At 43.4% G+C, this 16481-nt stretch overlaps 1 protein-coding gene across 1 annotated transcript in view; it reads left to right on the plus strand.

The window, feature by feature from the left end:
• The window catches only part of PIEZO1 (piezo type mechanosensitive ion channel component 1), a 3550337-nt gene that overhangs the window by 3221286 nt on the left and 312570 nt on the right, over positions 1 to 16481 (plus strand). The window contains exon 41 of the mRNA XM_044081575.1: positions 8710 to 8868. Coding sequence (XP_043937510.1) covers positions 8710 to 8868 — 159 coding nt within the window. The remainder of the gene's footprint in view (positions 1 to 8709; positions 8869 to 16481) is intronic.

Genomic DNA, 16481 nt, shown 5'->3' on the forward strand with positions numbered 1-16481 from the left:
CAGGTAGCCCTTTATTCTGTCAAATGTAGTTATGATGCAGCTGATGTATCTTCATGAGTTGCTGCTTCGGGTTCAGTTACTATGAGGTGCTCTTAACTTCATTTTCAGACCTGATGAAATTAAAGCCAAGTTCCTAGATGCTCCTTTAGACAATCATAATCTTTCTGATACAGCTGCTGCTGACTTGTTTAAGACTCTACAATGCAAAGGTAAAGTTATGCAGGATCCTAAACAAATTTTTGTTTCTCTTATCAAATTTTAGAGAAACTGTCTTTCATAGTCTGCCTTTTTTCGTAGGCAATCTCATCAGCCTTATAAAAGGAAAAGGGTTCCTAAACTCATGTTCTCTGATAAACCTACCCAGACATTTAATGCTCAAAAGCCATATTTCAGGACAAATTTGCTTCCATCTAACATATTTTCCCCCCTCCCCTCGGCCTAGTCCCCCCTTTCTCTCAGGCTTTCACTGTCTGGCAGCAGATTACTTCAGACTCTTGATTTTGTCTGTTATCAGTCACGGTTATTTTATAGTATAGAAATCCTTTCCCCTTCTTCTCTGGTCTTTGTCAACCTTCTCCATACTAACTTCCTCATTTTTCTATGATTCTGCAGCATCTATTGGATCAGTGCAATGTCCAACCATTCCGGAATCCCAAAGAGGAGCAGGATTTTACTCCAGAGTGTTCTTGATTCCCAGAAAAGAGGTGTTATGGAGACCTGTCCTAGATCTCTCCTTTCTCAATACTTTTCTAAAGGTTCCCTCCAGACTCTGTTTCCTCTCATGCTTCCACAGGACTTTCTGGTCTCTGTAGACTTAAAGGATGCCTATCTTCATATTCCCATTCACCCTCTCTTTGGAAAGTTTTTGTGTTTCTCTGTTTTTTTACTTGTCATTTTCAGTTCTGTGCTTTGCTATTTGGTCTTTCTACAGCCCCAAGGGTATTTACCAAATGTCTGGCCCCTGTCATAGCCTTTTGCAGGCTTTGGGGAATCCAGATATTTCCATATCTGCATGACCTGCTTCTTTAGGTTCCCTCTCAACTGAAGCTTCTACAGGATCTGATCTTCACTAGGCTCCTTCTGTGCAGTCTGGAATTTACCATCATTCTCAGGAAGGTAGTGCCGGCATCTTCTCAAGACCACATTTTTCTGGGTTGCAAAATCCAAACCATTCCAAGGTTGGCTTCTCTTTCTTTTCCCAGGGTTCCATTTGTGACAGCCTACATCCAGTCTCTACGTCCGTTTCTCCCTTTCCTGCAAGGGAATTTCTCAGAGCCTTGGGGTTCATGGCATTTACCATTCCCATGCTTCCCTTTGCCAAGCTTTATATGAGGAAGCTTCAGTGGTACCTAAAGACGGTTTGCCTCCAGCATTACCGCTCTCTGGAATTTGCATGGTCTCAAACTAGAGTTTCAGTGGTAGAGTTAGCAAATATCCATCAATGCAGGCCTGCCTTTTCAGATACTCACCCTTAGTAAAGAACTCTTCACAGACACTTCTAGGATGGGGAGTCTGCAACAATCTAAAGGTTCAGGTTCCATGTCAGAGGTCAGCCAGATCAACATAAAAGAGATGAGGACATTCATTCTTGCTCTTCAGGCCTTCCATTCTCTTTGGTCGCCAGGCCCTTTAAAGGTTTTTGCAGACACTACAGTCATGTGGTACATCAACAGAATTATCTTTGTTGCAAAATATTCCTTCAGGCCCGGAATGTGGCTACCTCCCATCAGGTAACCCTTCAGATGCTCAATATCCCTTCAGTGCTTAACATTGTGGTAGACTCCCTGAGCAAGTCCAGAAAACAATCTCACAAATGGATGCTTCAGAGAAAGATGTTTCTGGACATAGTACTTTGGTTTGGTACTCCTCATATGGATCTTTTTCCTCCCCTCAGAACAGGCAACATCCTTGCTTCTTTTCCAGAGTTCCACGTCCTTTGACTTGGAAGATGGACACCATGTCCTTTTTTGGGAAGGGCATTTTTCTATATGATTACCATTTACTTACGGTGCTTTCTAGGGTCTTGCACAAGATTAGAAGCTTGCTGGTGAGTCTGCTTGGCCAGACAGCAGTGGTTCTCCCTTCTCTTTCATCTGGCCAGAGGCAATCATCAGAAGTTACCTCACTGGATAGATTTTTTGGTCTTGCATTCACCTTCACTTATCCACTCTTCAGTTGATACTGTTGATGATAGGCTTTTGATCCCATTTAGATGCTAGTTTTCTGAAGGCATGTTTAAGGTTCCACAGGAGGCCAGAAAAAACACTACCAGAAAATTATATGTGGCTAAGTGGAAGAGATTTTTGTTTAGTGTCTCAAGCAATATTCAGTATTAATATTCAGTATTCATTTGTCAAAGCTCACTTGTCAGCAATGTCTGCTTCACTGTACTTGAACCCACCATTGGCTTTTTGTTTTGAGGTCAAAGAATTCCTTAAAGGCATCCTTCATATCAGGCCCAACTTGTTCCTCCCTCTTGGGACCTTAATTTCTTACTTGAGAAATGGACTCTGGCTCCTTTTGAGCCTGCTTCTTCTTCCTCTTTGAAACACTGCATCTGGAAGACTGTTTTATTAGTTGCTGTTGCTCTGATGGCAATTCCTCCCTTTTTGTCTTTTCATAGGAACAGGGTATCTCTGTGTACTAAACCTTATTTTATACCAAAGGTGGTCAATGAGTTGTCTCTTAACCAGCCTTTCCAGCTTCCTACCCCACAATCTGCTAGTGAGAAGGTTCTTCCAGCCTTAGATCTGCATAGACAGCTCAGGTTTTTGGATAAGACAGAGGCGATCTGCAAATCTGAGCAGCTTTTTGTTTCTTTTCATACCAAGACATTGGGTTTGGTGGTTTCTAAACAAGCCATCTCCTCCTGGATTTTGAAGGCCATTTCTTTTTGTTATCCTTTTCATTGTGCAAGACATGGAGGGAAGGCAGAGACCATCATACTGCATCCCATAGTGCTTTGACCACAGCTCTGTGTTTCTGTGTGGGACACAAGGAGAATCTTGAGTTTTGCCATATGCTGCAGGCCTAAAAGGACATCCTAAATCTATCTTCCTACCCCCCCCCCTTCTGTTTGAGCTCATTCTACAAGGGCAATAGCCTCTTCTGACACTATTTTCAAAGGTTTGGATATTAGATCCATCCTTGAAACTGCTACTTGGTTTTCTGTTCCCACTTCTACTAAACATTACATGTTGGATGTCATTTCTAGAGCCAGGGCTATCCTTTTTTGGTTTTTGGAGGGCTCCTCTGTGCCTTCCTCCTCCCATCCTTTACAGTAACTTTGATAATCTCCCACATGTTATGAGTACTGCAGCAGTGAAAAGGAAAGACATAGTACATTGTATAAGATCTTACCATAGCAGTAGATGTCCTTCCTTATCACTGTTACAGTATTCAGTCCCTGCCTCATGCCCCCTTTTCTCTGTTGGGTGTACACTGTTGGCTGAGGGGTCTTTTGCTTTTCTTGTCCAATTCCACTTTTCTTCTGCATGCACATGTCCTTCTTTATACTGGGTTTGCTTTAGATGTTCTTCATGTTTCACTGTTGCAGTCATCACATCTGGGTTATCCCTGCCAGGGTAGCCCTCAGCTTCCCAGAATACCAGAGGCTTAGTATTTTTGCATCAGTTGCTGTCGCTTCAGGACTGATGTCAGGTCATCAGTGGTATTAAAGTAAAGCAGTCAACGCCATTACATCAGTCTTTCTTGCCATGGACCCCAAAGCAAATGCAGTTTGCACAAGTGGAGGTCGGCCTCTATCTGAGTTTCATCTTCTGAATTGAAGCTGAAGTCTTCTAAAGCTAAGTACCCCATTGGGGATCCTTTTTTCTTGCACTAACCGATGTCAGAAAAAGTTAACAATTGTCTCGCCTGTGGAAAGCAAATACCACACTGAGACTTTCATTCTTACTATGTCACTTGCTTAGGCCCAGACCACGGCGTCCCCTGCTGTTGCTTTTTTGCTTTGTTCAATGCCAGAACAATACGTAGTCAGGCCCTTATTATAGCTAGATATTTTCACTTACAGTCCTCAAATTCCGATATGGCTTCGGTAAGCCATCTGTCAAGAGATGATCTGAAAAAAACATAAGGATAAAGACAGAGACAGACTGCACAGGTACAAACCTACCGACAACGCTTCCTTTAAGCTAGTAGTCAGTTCTCCAGTTCTCAGTGAAGCGCTTTCAACAAAGCCCCTGATGCCCACCTCTGTGGATTCCAAAAGAAAAAGAGATCTGTCCCTAGTAGTTTTGTCTGAACAGGAGTCTGATGACTCTGATACATCTGCATATAAAGACATGCAACCCCTCTCTGCTTATGAGGATTCTGATGCAGAGGACTCCATCCATTTAGCATCTCCTCAGAGGACTTTTCCTTTGGGGAAACCCTTCATACCTTAAGGGAGCATTTCCAATGGGCTATCCTTAGTCTAAAAAGAGACTCTGGAATTCTTAGATCTTCCACAGCACAGATCCCTGGCCATTCCCCCATTCCTGGATGTTGTGGACAGTGTTTTTCTAGAATCCAGTTTGACTCCTGACACCCTCCTTCCTGCACCCGGAAAACCTGACAGATATTACAGAGTCCCCGACTTGCTCAAATTTCTTTTTAAAAATCCTACCGCTGACCCTGAGGTAATTTCTCAAGGGCCTAAAGGAATTATAGCAACCTCTGCTAAGAATCCCACCCCCTCAGATAGGGATTCCCAAGCACTAGACAGATGGGGTAAAAAAGTATACACCTCTGCCCCTCTTGCTATCAGAGCACTAAATTGCCAGTTCCATATACTAAAATTTCAACAACATACCATGGAACTCCTCAAACAAAAAGTGTCTTCCTCTCCTGCTTGTGCAGAATCTAAAGAGTTACAAGAGTTAATGCATTCTGCAAGTGAAGTAACTAAACACACCTTGCACTGTGGTTTTGATGCCCTAGAAGCTTCTTGCAGGGCAGCAGTCACCGGTTCTGTTGTTAGAAGGCATGCATGGCTTAAGGAACAGCCCTTGCCAGACCATGTTAAATCTAAATTGTTGAATGCACTCTTGCACAAAGACAACTTATTTGGCACTAAGGCAGATGAGGTCTTAAAAAAGGTGGAAGAAAAAGCTAAATCTATGCAGACAGTTAAGGATTTCTTACAGGTACAGTGACCCAGGTTCAGCAGGCATTGCTCCTCCAAGCACTGGTCCTTTCCTGCTCCCACCAAGTCAGCTCAGCCCAGACCCCATGGAAGTAGGCCCCCCCCCAGACAGCAGCCACAGGGAATGCAGAGATCATAACGGTGGAATTCCTCCACTTTGAAAACAGGGAGTTCTAAGCCACCCCCTCATGGTAAGAACTCAATGACTTTCCTCCCCCACCCCCTCCCTCTGTCCACCTTCACTTACCCCTAGGAGGAAAACTGTCTTTTCACGCAAGCACCTGGGCCACCATTACCAATGACCGCTGGGTCCTCAACATAGTGCCCTGGGGATACAAATTTTCTTTCCACACACTTCCAACTCCAAAAAGGTTCCCAGAGCTACCTTCAAACCCGTGGGCAGAGGCACAAAAGCAAGTCCCTTTCCCTGCTCTCTATGAGAGCAATAGAGCACGTTCCTGCAGAACAGAAAGGCCAAGGTTTCTACTCCAGACTTTTTCTGGTACCCAGAAAAGAGAGCACCTGGCTCCCCATCCTAGAGTTATCCATTCTAAACACTTTCCTGGTGATACCAAAATTCAAAATGCTCACCCTCCAGCAACTGCTGCCCATGCTCTCCACGGATGCTTGGCTAGCCACCCTAGACCTAAAAGTGGCCTACCTCCACATTCATATCAGGAAGTCATGCAGGAAATATCTACATTTCAGGACAGGCTTTCTGCACTTTCAGTTCTCTGAACTTCCCTTTGGCTTATCTACTGCTCCCAGAGTTTTCACAAAATGTCTGGCTCCAGCCATTGCCTTTTGCAGACAAAGAAATATCCAAATTTACCCATACTTGGACGACTGCCATATTCAGGCAGACAGTCAGGAAAAGCTGCTCAAGCACCTGGCCTTGGTAAAGTCCCTACTGACCTCCCTGGGGTACACAGTCAACGAAAAGAAATCCAAACAAGTACCCACCCAAAGGATTATATACATGGGAGCAAGCCTGGACATAGCATCCCAGATGGCATTCCTTACTCCAGAGAAGCAAACTTACCTGACAGCCTACTTTTCTCAACTAGCCACCAGACCCCAGTTATCTGCAAGGAAAATCCTGCAAGCTCTGGGGTTCATGGCATCTTGCTTTCTACTCATTCCATATGCCAGACTGCATATGAGTAAACTTCAGTGGTACCTAAAAAGCCTTTGGTGTCAACGCTCACAAGACCTGGAAACTCTTATACCCATGATACTTTGCCTCAGAAAATATTTTCGTTGATGGGCAGCAGCATGCTCCCACAACAAGGGATTACCTTTCTCACCAACCCCCCCCCCCCCCCCACACACACACACCGCCCAGACCCTCACCACAGATGCATCAGACTATGCCTGGGGTGCACACCTGGATGACAGGTGCATACAGGACTACTGGAGCCCACAGCAAATCCATCTGCACATCAACCAGGACTCACTGCACAAGGGCAGCCTCCACCTCTGCAGCTTTCCTCAGAGGAGTCTCCACCAGGAACATCCTGGAGGCTTCCACCTGGACATCTGTTCACACTTTCACCAAACATTACCACCTACCTATCTTCTCCAAATCCAGGGCAGGGTTTGCCAATGCAGTCTTGCAGGGCAGCCTAGCCAGCCCCTAGTCTCCTTGACTGCCTCCACCCTTTTCCTCAGTTTTGGGAATCAACCCAAATGTGATGACTGCAACAATGAAACACGAAGAACACAGTACAGTTGTGCACACTTACCATAAATGTAGCTGTTCGAGTGTGTTCACTGTTGCAGTCCTGGTTTCCCTCCACCCCCTCTTCTTTCTTCTCTCTCCTTACAAGGGACATTTACTTTCCACTGGTGGGATTCTTCCACCAGAACCTTGCACCCACTCAGGGGCTCCTGACAGGGCAAGAAAAACTTATGTAAGGGCCTCGGCTGCCTTACTTTATACTACTGACGACCTGACGTCAGTCCTGAAGAGACAGCAACCAATGCATAAATGCTAAGTCTCTGGTATTCGGGCTTGCCAAAGTCTATCCTGGCAGGGATATCCCAAATGTGATAACTGCAACAGTGAATACACTCAAACATCTACATTTATGGTAAGCGTAGACAAGTGTACTTTCTTCTGGGTCACTCCAGTTCTAAGTATTGAGTGTGCAAACATTATTTTTATTCCCTATTCCTGTGTGGGAAGCATACATATGGCATATGATGCTGGGAAGCTCTAAAGGCTTTGGTATACTGCTCAAACTTTGGGCTGTCCTTGGCAGGATATCCCACATGTTATGAATACTGGAACAGTGAAAAGAAGGACCTCAACTGTTGTGGTAAGATCGTACATAACTGTATTATGTCTTTGCTTATCACTGCTACAGTATTCATACTTACGCAATTGTACTTAGCTCAAAAATCAGGGACAAAGTCAAACATAATGGTGGTAGAAAGACCCAAAATTAGAGATAATTTTTTTTAAAAATATTACTCTGATTCACTTAAAGGGTTCATAAAAATAACAGATTTTTTTTTTTTGACTACTGACTTCAGGTCCTAACTGCGGTGGTGGTGCTGCGGTAGTGTTGTCCCCTCGCAGTTAAGACATTGCCCGTTCGATTCTCAGTTAGAGCGTCTTCTGTGTGGTGACATGCGTGAACGGGTGTTCCTTCGTTGAAGGTTGTGTGTTAGGCCCGGCAAGCCAGCACGTAAAACTCTACTGCCAATCATTAGCGGACCGGAGTTCTGCTGTGGCGACCCCTAACTGGGAAAAGCCGAAAGACACAAACAAACTGACTTCAGGTCCTACCTTCCCCTTTATTCTGGATATTTACAAGACCCATCCCTAGACACTCACTCATATGACTCACACCAGGAGTGTCTCCCTTCTGAGAAAGCCCCTCCCCATGCACAGCCCCAATGAATGCGAGACTTTTCAAGGCAAATTAAGTGATACCATCATACTCTGTCCTGTGGTGATTTTTTTCCACAGCTGTATGTCCCTGTGTGAGCCATGAGGAAAATCTAGAGCGTCTGCCATGCTCCAAGCCTTATAGGACATCTTTAAGTCTACCCCCCTCCCTCCAACAGCACTATGTCAATTTTCTGAGCTGCAGCCTCTGCTAGATCTGCAGTAGAGAGATACAGGCATGTCTCTCCCATCAGGATAAACATGTCTGTCTTCCCTGCTATAGCACCATCATTTGCTAGAAGCAGTAATCACACTCGGGCTGCTTGAGTTGTATTCAGGGCTTTATCTCTGTGTGCCACTAAGCTGGCTAATAGAGCAACAGTTTTGCATTAGTAGTGCATTTTTTTGAACATTACAAAGCATGAAAGTCTAATGTCTCATGTTATTCATTGACTGTAATCCAAAGTGATTTACCAGAAAGTCAGAAGTTTATGATGGGCAGAGCAAAATTATGAGACAAAAATCAGGGACAGCAGAGAGGTATGCTGCATGCTGTACTAAAGGTCGTGTTTGCACTTCAATATGTTTATTGTCTGTGGAACAATGTAATTTGTAATAATTTTAATATATGGCCAATATTTTTTTCTCTCTCTCTTTTCTCACACAGGATGTTTAGTCGGAATACAGTAGCCCAACTTTGGTATTTTGTAAAATGCATCTACTTTGCTTTGTCTGCCTATCAGATCCGCTGTGGCTATCCAACACGAGTTCTGGGCAACTTTCTGACCAAAAAGTACAACCACTTAAATCTCTTCTTGTTTCAGGGGTAAGAAAATTTAAGATTTGCTTCTGTGATTTTTCATCCTGTACCAAAATGACATTGCATCTTTGACATCATTTACTGTACGTTTCCTAGCCAATAATTGTGAATAAAAGTATATGTTATGTAAACATAAAGTATGTGAGATATTTACGGCTACTTGCAGACACAGTAGAATTTTATGTCAGAAATGAACTCTGTTTTGGATTCGTCTGAAGCAGAGTTGAATGCAAGGTCAACTCTTCCAGCTTTTTTAACAGTATGTATCACCATTTTCCAGAGCAGCTACTGGAATTCCTAAAAGTGTGCAACTGATGCACAGTGTTATAATGTACACAGACCAGGGCTTAGTTATGACTTGAAGTGAAACCAGAGCTATGCCTTAGCTTTGTCTTGGATCTAATTAAGTGCATTCGTGGCTTCTCAACTTACATATATAGCAGTATTTTGAATTTTGGATGCACACTTACTGGAATGTGCTAAGGTAACCAAAAGTACATCATTGTCTCCTAGAATTTGTGTAGTCCTTTTAAGTCAACAGTTTTGCTAATGAGAAAAAAAAAACTGTGATGGTGGGCTGTCCACTGATCATCTGGAACTTAGCAAAGCAATAATTACGCATAGTAAGTAAAGTAGCGATTTGTTTTATTTGTTCAATTAAATGCATTTCTTCTGTATTTAGACAACCTAAACTTGCTTATGAATGCCATGAATTCATTACGTGAGATCATGTATTTAGATTAGTGGGCAGCGCAGTGGTGCAGCAGTTAATGTTGTCGCCTCACAGCAAGAGGTTCTCCAGTTCGATTCTCGGCTGGGGTGCCTTCTGTGTGGAGTTTGCATGTTTTCCCTGCGTTCGCGTGGGTTTCCTCCGGGTACTCCAGTTTCCTCCCACATTCTAAAGACATGCTTCTGGAGCATTTCTCCCCAGGCCTCTGCTGAAAACAGGATCTGTGGAACCTAGTCGGACTTTCCCGGTCAACAAATGTTAAATAAAATAAATAAATAAATAAAAATAAATAAATACAAAATGTTAAACAGCAATGATTTCTGCCTTTGAAGTGCTTAGTAGCACTACAAGCTTAGACCAAGGCAGAATGTGATCATCGGTGTTGTGTGGGTGAGAGTGAGACTGCTTTGTAACCATCCACCCATCATAAAAGTTCAAAAGTGATATTTTTTGAATGGCTGTGTCAGTATTTGACATTTTGATATGAAAAGGTTAACAAAAAATGTGTCAGTAGTCCAGCCTCCTCATTTTCAAGCCTTTTTTATTTATTTATTTTTTAATTAAGGCATAAAGAATGGCAATTTTTTTCATGTTTCTATTGATGTCCTTCCATTTCACTGTTGCAGTATTCTTTACAGTGGGGATTCCCTGCCAAGGCGGCCCAACATCTGGCTAGTATACTAAAGCCATTAGATTGCTAAGGGTATGCAATACTTCACACATATTCTCCCTGTGCACAGCATAGGGCATAACGATGATGTCCGGAAGTACCATCCTCAGAACTTCTTTGCCACCAGTCCAAACACCATCTTCAATCATTGGTCTGAACGCTTGCTTCACCAAGCTATTTTCAGATAAGTGCCCCACTGGAGGTTGTTATCTTTTTTTCCTTTTGATTTTGTTGCTTGTGGTGTTCATATCATCCAGAAAGGGTAAATGCCAGTGTGGGAGACAGATTCCCATTAAAGATTGTCACAAGCAGTGCTTATTTTGTCTAGGTGCTTCCCACAACCATGCATCCTGTTCTACTTGCCAGACTTCCATCCTGAAGACTCTGCGTAATCAGCTTTCCTGTTTGGCTGTATATTTAGGAAATCAATGTCTGACGCTTTTGGCAAAAATGCCATGGAAGGAACTTCACTGAGTGAGGGTCAGCCATCTGCGAAGAAGAAGGCTAAGAAAGCTAGGTCCAATTCTTCAGCTGTGCTTCTCCTGCCAGAGATCTTTCTTGAGGCTAGCACAAGCCCATAAGATCGCCTGGCTCCTTTGTTGGATTCCTGTGCCGCACATCCCTGGAGACCTTGCAGAAGTCTGCTTCGAATGTTCAAGGGGAACTATGGCTGATTATTACTGAAGGGCCTAGGGGTGTTCCTCAGATTTTGATTAGGAAGGAGGTACCATCTACCATTATTGAGTGCCGTACAGAGTCTGAGCCTTCTAAGTTTTATAAGGCTGATGAGGGGGTTGGAGATTGGCATAATGGTTAAGGTGTCTGCCTTACAAACATAAGGTGCAGGGTTTGATTCTGACATGGGGTAATTGGCTAGGCTTAAAATGGCCCACAAGGGCACTTAGCCTAGTACTAATCTATGAACCTAAAAGTCAGAGGTAATGATAAATTAATCTATGAACCTTTGTCCCTTTAAAGAAGAAACAAAAACACTGAACATATTTCCCCTGCTCCTAAGGACCCTCAGAGTGAATGGCAGAATTTCACTCAAGGTTTGTTTAATGATCTTATGTTTGAAGCCTCCTCAAGGGATTTCTGTCCCAGCTCCCCCTTTGTCTTTTATTCCTCTTAAGTGACCTAGGGAGCAAGGTGCCTCTGAAGAGGAGGATTCAGATGAGGAATCTCTTGCTTATTCTTCCCAGATTCCTTCTCTCTCAGACTGTGGTTCAGAGTAAGAGGAGTCTACTAGTAATGATTCGCCTTTTGAGGAGATTTCCTTTGGGGGCACAATTTCCAGAATGATGGAATTTTTCAAATGGGATTGTGCCCAGGTGTCTGAGGTTCAGAAAAGGTATTACAAGCTTCTACAAATGGAATCTCCTAGGCCTTCTGTTGTTCCTCCTCTTTTGGCTGGTTTGTTGGATGCCTTTTTTACTGTGTCTGAGTCTCCTAATTCCCATCTCCTGCTCCCAAAAAGCCTGGAAGGTTTTATAAGGTGCCAGAGAATTTCAATTTCCTTTATAAGTGCCCCTCTACTGACCCTTCTGTGTTGTCTGTGGCATCCAACAAGCTGTCAAAGGTGCTGCCTTTTTGCAAACCTGGTGGAAGGACTGGGTAAGAAGGGGTATATACTGCAGCTACCCTTGTTTCAGGGCTGTAAATTATTAGACTCGTATGACTCTGTATATTTTAGCTGTTCTCTCTCTGGCTTGTAAGGTTATTTCTGACTTTCCTGATTCTATGGAGAAGACTTCTGCTCTTTCCTTGTTAGGGACTTCTTCCCAGGTAGCTTGCCATTCTGTTAAATGCAGTTATGATTCAACAGATGCTTCTTCTAGGGCTGCTGCTTTTGCTTCTGTGCTGAGGATATATTCCTGGCTTTGGCTTCAATCGTTGCCTGATGATATTAACGCTAAGTTGATGGATGCTCCTCTGGGGATAACAAGCATTTATTTGGTGCTGCTGCTGCAGAATTGTTTAAGTCCCTACAGGAAAAGGTTAAGGCCTTACAAGAACTAAAACATATTTTTGTTCCTCCTGTACCTAAATCATAAGGAATTACCCTAATAAGCTGACCTGTGTTCATAGGCAGTCTCGCCCTCCCCCAAAGGTAAGAAGGGTGGTAAAAGGACTTCTCCTGCTAAGGCCACCCAGACTCCTTTAGCTCAGAAATCTTTTCTTGGCAAAACAGGTGCTGTCTGACTATTTTGTTCTTCTCAGCCACATTACTCTTTCTTTTCATCTTTCCCTGTCCCTTCCTGTTTGATTAAAGATTACTTAAGATTCCTGGGCTCTTTCCATCATTTGCAAATGGTTCTACATGGTCTTGCAATCCCCCCCCCCCCTTTCTTGGGCAGTGCTCAACCCCCTTAGGAACAGTTAGCTTTTTTCCCAGAGGTGCATCAGGGAACTATTCAGGAAGTTGCAGTTTTTCAAATTGGGAAGGGCTTTTATTCCAGAATGTTCTTGGTCCACAGGAAAGAGGGCACTTGGAGACCCAGTCTGGATATCTGTCACCTAAAGACCTTCTTGAAGGTCCCTTCCTTTCGGATGTTGTCCCTTCAGACTTTTTCTCTGCTGCTTCCTCAGGCTTTTCCAATTTCTCTGGACCTCAAGGATGCTTATCTTCATATCCCTCTTCATTCCTTTTTCAGGCAGTTTTTATGTTTCTCTGTTGCTTCCTGCCATTGTATATTCACCAAATGCTTTCGCTCCTGTGATTGCTTTTTGCAGGCTAATGGGTTATGGGTCTTTCCCTACCTAGACTACCTGCTATTTCAGGTTTCCTCTCCAGAGATTCTACTGCAGCATCTTCACTTTGCCATTTCTCTCCTGCAAAGCCTTGGGGTAGCTATAAATTTCCAAAAGTCCTTCCTGACTCCTTCACAGGATCATGTTTTCCTGGGTTGCAGGATCCAGACTGTTCCAATGTTGGCATCCCTGCCTCCTCCCAAGGCCTTAACTCTCATTGCCTTCTTTCAATTCCTTCTTCCTCTGGTCTTAGTCACAGCCAGGGAATTTATGACAGCTCTGGGTTTCATGGCCTCCACCATCCCTATGCTTCTCTATTAGCCAAACTCCACATGAGAAAGCTTCAGTGGTTTCTAAAGTCAGTTTGGCTTCAGCACTCTCATCCTCTAGATTTTCTAAGCCCTCTACTTCCATGCCTCAAGCTGGAACTTTATTGGTAGATTCAGCAATTGTCACTCAATCCAGGGCTTCCTTTTCAACCTCCACTCCCCTCTCAGGAGCTGTTCACAGATTCTTCAGACATGGAATGGGGGGCTTCCTTTGGCTCTGTAAAAGTAAAGGGCCTCTGGTCACTTCAACAAAGAAAGACCACATCATTGTCAAGAGATGAGAGTTTTTATTTTGGCTCTTCAGGCATTTCATCCTCTTTTCACCCCAGGGCTAATCAAGGTAGTTACAGACAATGCCACTGTGATGTGGTATGTCAACAAGCAAGGTGAGACAAGATCTTGTCTGCTTTGCAGTTTAGCACTTCAAGTGTGGGAACTAGCTATCCAGTATTACGTGACACTTCAGACAGTTTACAATCCCTCAGGTCAGAACGTTGTGACAGACTCCATGGGCAGGTCCATATCACAATCCCACAAGTGGATGCTTCACAGGGATGTGTTTCTGGACATTCTCCACAAGTAAGGTACTCCTAAAGTAGATGTATTTGCCTCCCCCCTGAGCAGACAGCTTCCTCTTTTTGTCCTCTGGCCTGGAAGGTGGACTCTTTTTTTCCTGGAAGGGGATGTTTCTTTATGCCTTCTCTCCCCTTCCTTCCATTCCAAAAATCCTGTTCAGGATAAAGCAGGATGCTCCCAGAATGTTGCTTGTTACTCTCTCTTGGCCCAGACAGCATTAGTTCCCTCCTCTTCTGCATTTAGCCAAGGGCAGTCATCACAAGTTACCTCACAGGGTGGTCCTACTCACACAAGTCAAAGGATCTGTCATCCAGCCCCACCTGTCCACTCTTCAACTGACTCTGTGGGTGATAGGATTTTGATTCTGTATAGCCACTTTTTTTCTGTGGACATGCTTTGGGTCTTGCAGTAGGTCAGGAAACCCACTACTAGGAAATCCTACTTTTTCTGTTTGGTGTCTTTCTCATAACAATCCACTTTCTGTGGATATTCCTCTAGTTGTGTCTTATTTGTGTGAACTTCTTAATATCTGTTGGCATATTCTTCTATTTAGGCCCACTTGCCATCTATTTCTTCTTGTCTGCCTTTAGCACCTCCTTTAGCCTCTAGATTTGAAGCTAAACAGTTTCTTAAAAGAGTCCTTCATATTAGACCTCCCAGGGAGTCTGTCTCTCCTTCCTGGGATCTTAATTTTGTTTTGGAGAAACTGACCCAGGCTCCTTTTTAGTCTGCATCTTCAGCTTCCTTGCAGCATTGTTCTTGGAAGACTGTTTTTCTGCTGGCCCTTACTTCTGCCAGATTGGTGTCTGGGCTTCAAGCCCTTATGGCTTTTCCTCCTTTTTTAAATTTTCCATAAGGACAGGGTTGTCCCATCATACTAATGCTTCTTTTATGCCCAAGGTGGTGAATGAGTTGGCTCTTAATCAGTCTATTCTTTTGCCTACTTTTTTCCCCTTCTCCGCAATCTGCTAGTGAGAAGGTTTTTGCACACTTTGGATGTGCATAGACAACTCAGATTTTACTTAGATAAGACAGAAGTTTTTGCAGATATGATCAGCTTTTTGTTTACTTTCATCCTATTTCTTTAGGATTGGCTGTTTCCAAGCAATCCGTTTCCTCTTGGATTTCTAAAGCCCTTTCTTTTTTTTTTTTTCTTTTCATGGCAAGAGCTGTCCTCCTCCTGTTAAGTCTCAGTCTACTAAGGCTGTGGTTTTTCTGGTGCTTTTTTCAAAGGTTTATATATTAACTCTATTCTTGAGGCAGATATCTGGACTTCTTTGTATACTTTTACCAAGCAATATAAGTTGGATGTGATATCCAAGTCTAGAGATGGTTTTCCTAGGGCCATTCTTCAGGGTTCCTAGATGGCTCTGCTGGTTCTTCCTTTTCTTCCCACTCTTCTTCCTGAGTTTTTGCACTATCCCAATTGTAAGGAATACTGCAACAGTGGAATGGAAGGACATAGTACATTTTTGTAAAATCTTATCATAAAAGTAGCTGTCCTTTTCTTCACTGTTGGGTTCCTTCCCCTTCTGGATGTGCTTCTTTACCTCTCTAATCCTTGAATTCGTGTTCCTTCTGGGCTTTCAGTTCTGAGGATGGTACCGCTGGACGTCACCTTTATGCCCTACACTGTGAGCTGGGACCATGTGTGTGACATACGGAGTGCCATTTGCAACCTAAAGACTTTGGTATACCGGCCGGACATTGGACTGCCCTTGGCAGGGGATCTCTAGTATAAGGAATACTACAACAGTGAAGAGAAGGACATCCACAGTTACGGTAAGATGTTACACAACTGTACTTTCTCCAGTTGTTTACTGGATACATGTTATAGCACATTGAGGTGTTTGAGCGAATATGACATCTATTTAAAAAACACTTGTCTACAAAAATGTGCCTTCCAAATTTTCATTATTGTAGCTAATTACACAGGAATAAGAAGGATAGGCCATTCTAGACTTCCGTTTGACAAACGACTTGATAGTAGGTGGAATGCAGAAGTCCAGGAAATCATCAAAAGAAAGGAGTGCAGGAAAAAGTGGGAGATAGAAAAGACTGACCAGGCTAGGAAGGAATATTGATTGACTAAAAAGCTAAGAAAGGAGTTACAATAGCAAACAACAGGGCATGAGGGACACTCCACCAGCTTCTGGAAAATGACTCAATAAGTGGTACAAAGAAACTCTTTATCAGGTTGCAAGGCAAAGGCATTAAGATAAAGGAGTTAATCTGATTCCATTCATAAGTGATGCCAGCAACAACCTGCTCATCAGTCCACAAGACATCAAAGGCAGATGGGAGGAGTATTTCTAGCAGCTTCTGACTGAAACCAACATAAGCTATAATGCCCCGGAAACCACATTCGATGAGAGAAGAAGAGGAGCCCACTCTAGAACAAGTAAGAATAGCACTAAGGAAAATTAAGTCAAGGAAAGCAGCAGGCTTAGATGAGGTCACAGCAGGTATGATAAGGATGCTGGGTGAGCTGGGGTGAAATGGCTCCTGAAGGTACTAGTAGCATTCTGGAGAAAAAGTGGCATCTCAGATGAATGGAGAATAA

Source organism: Protopterus annectens, chromosome 8.part1 (assembly GCF_019279795.1).
Source record: "Protopterus annectens isolate FY-2018-M chromosome 8.part1, PAN1.0, whole genome shotgun sequence".
Lineage (NCBI taxonomy): Eukaryota > Metazoa > Chordata > Ceratodontiformes > Protopteridae > Protopterus > Protopterus annectens.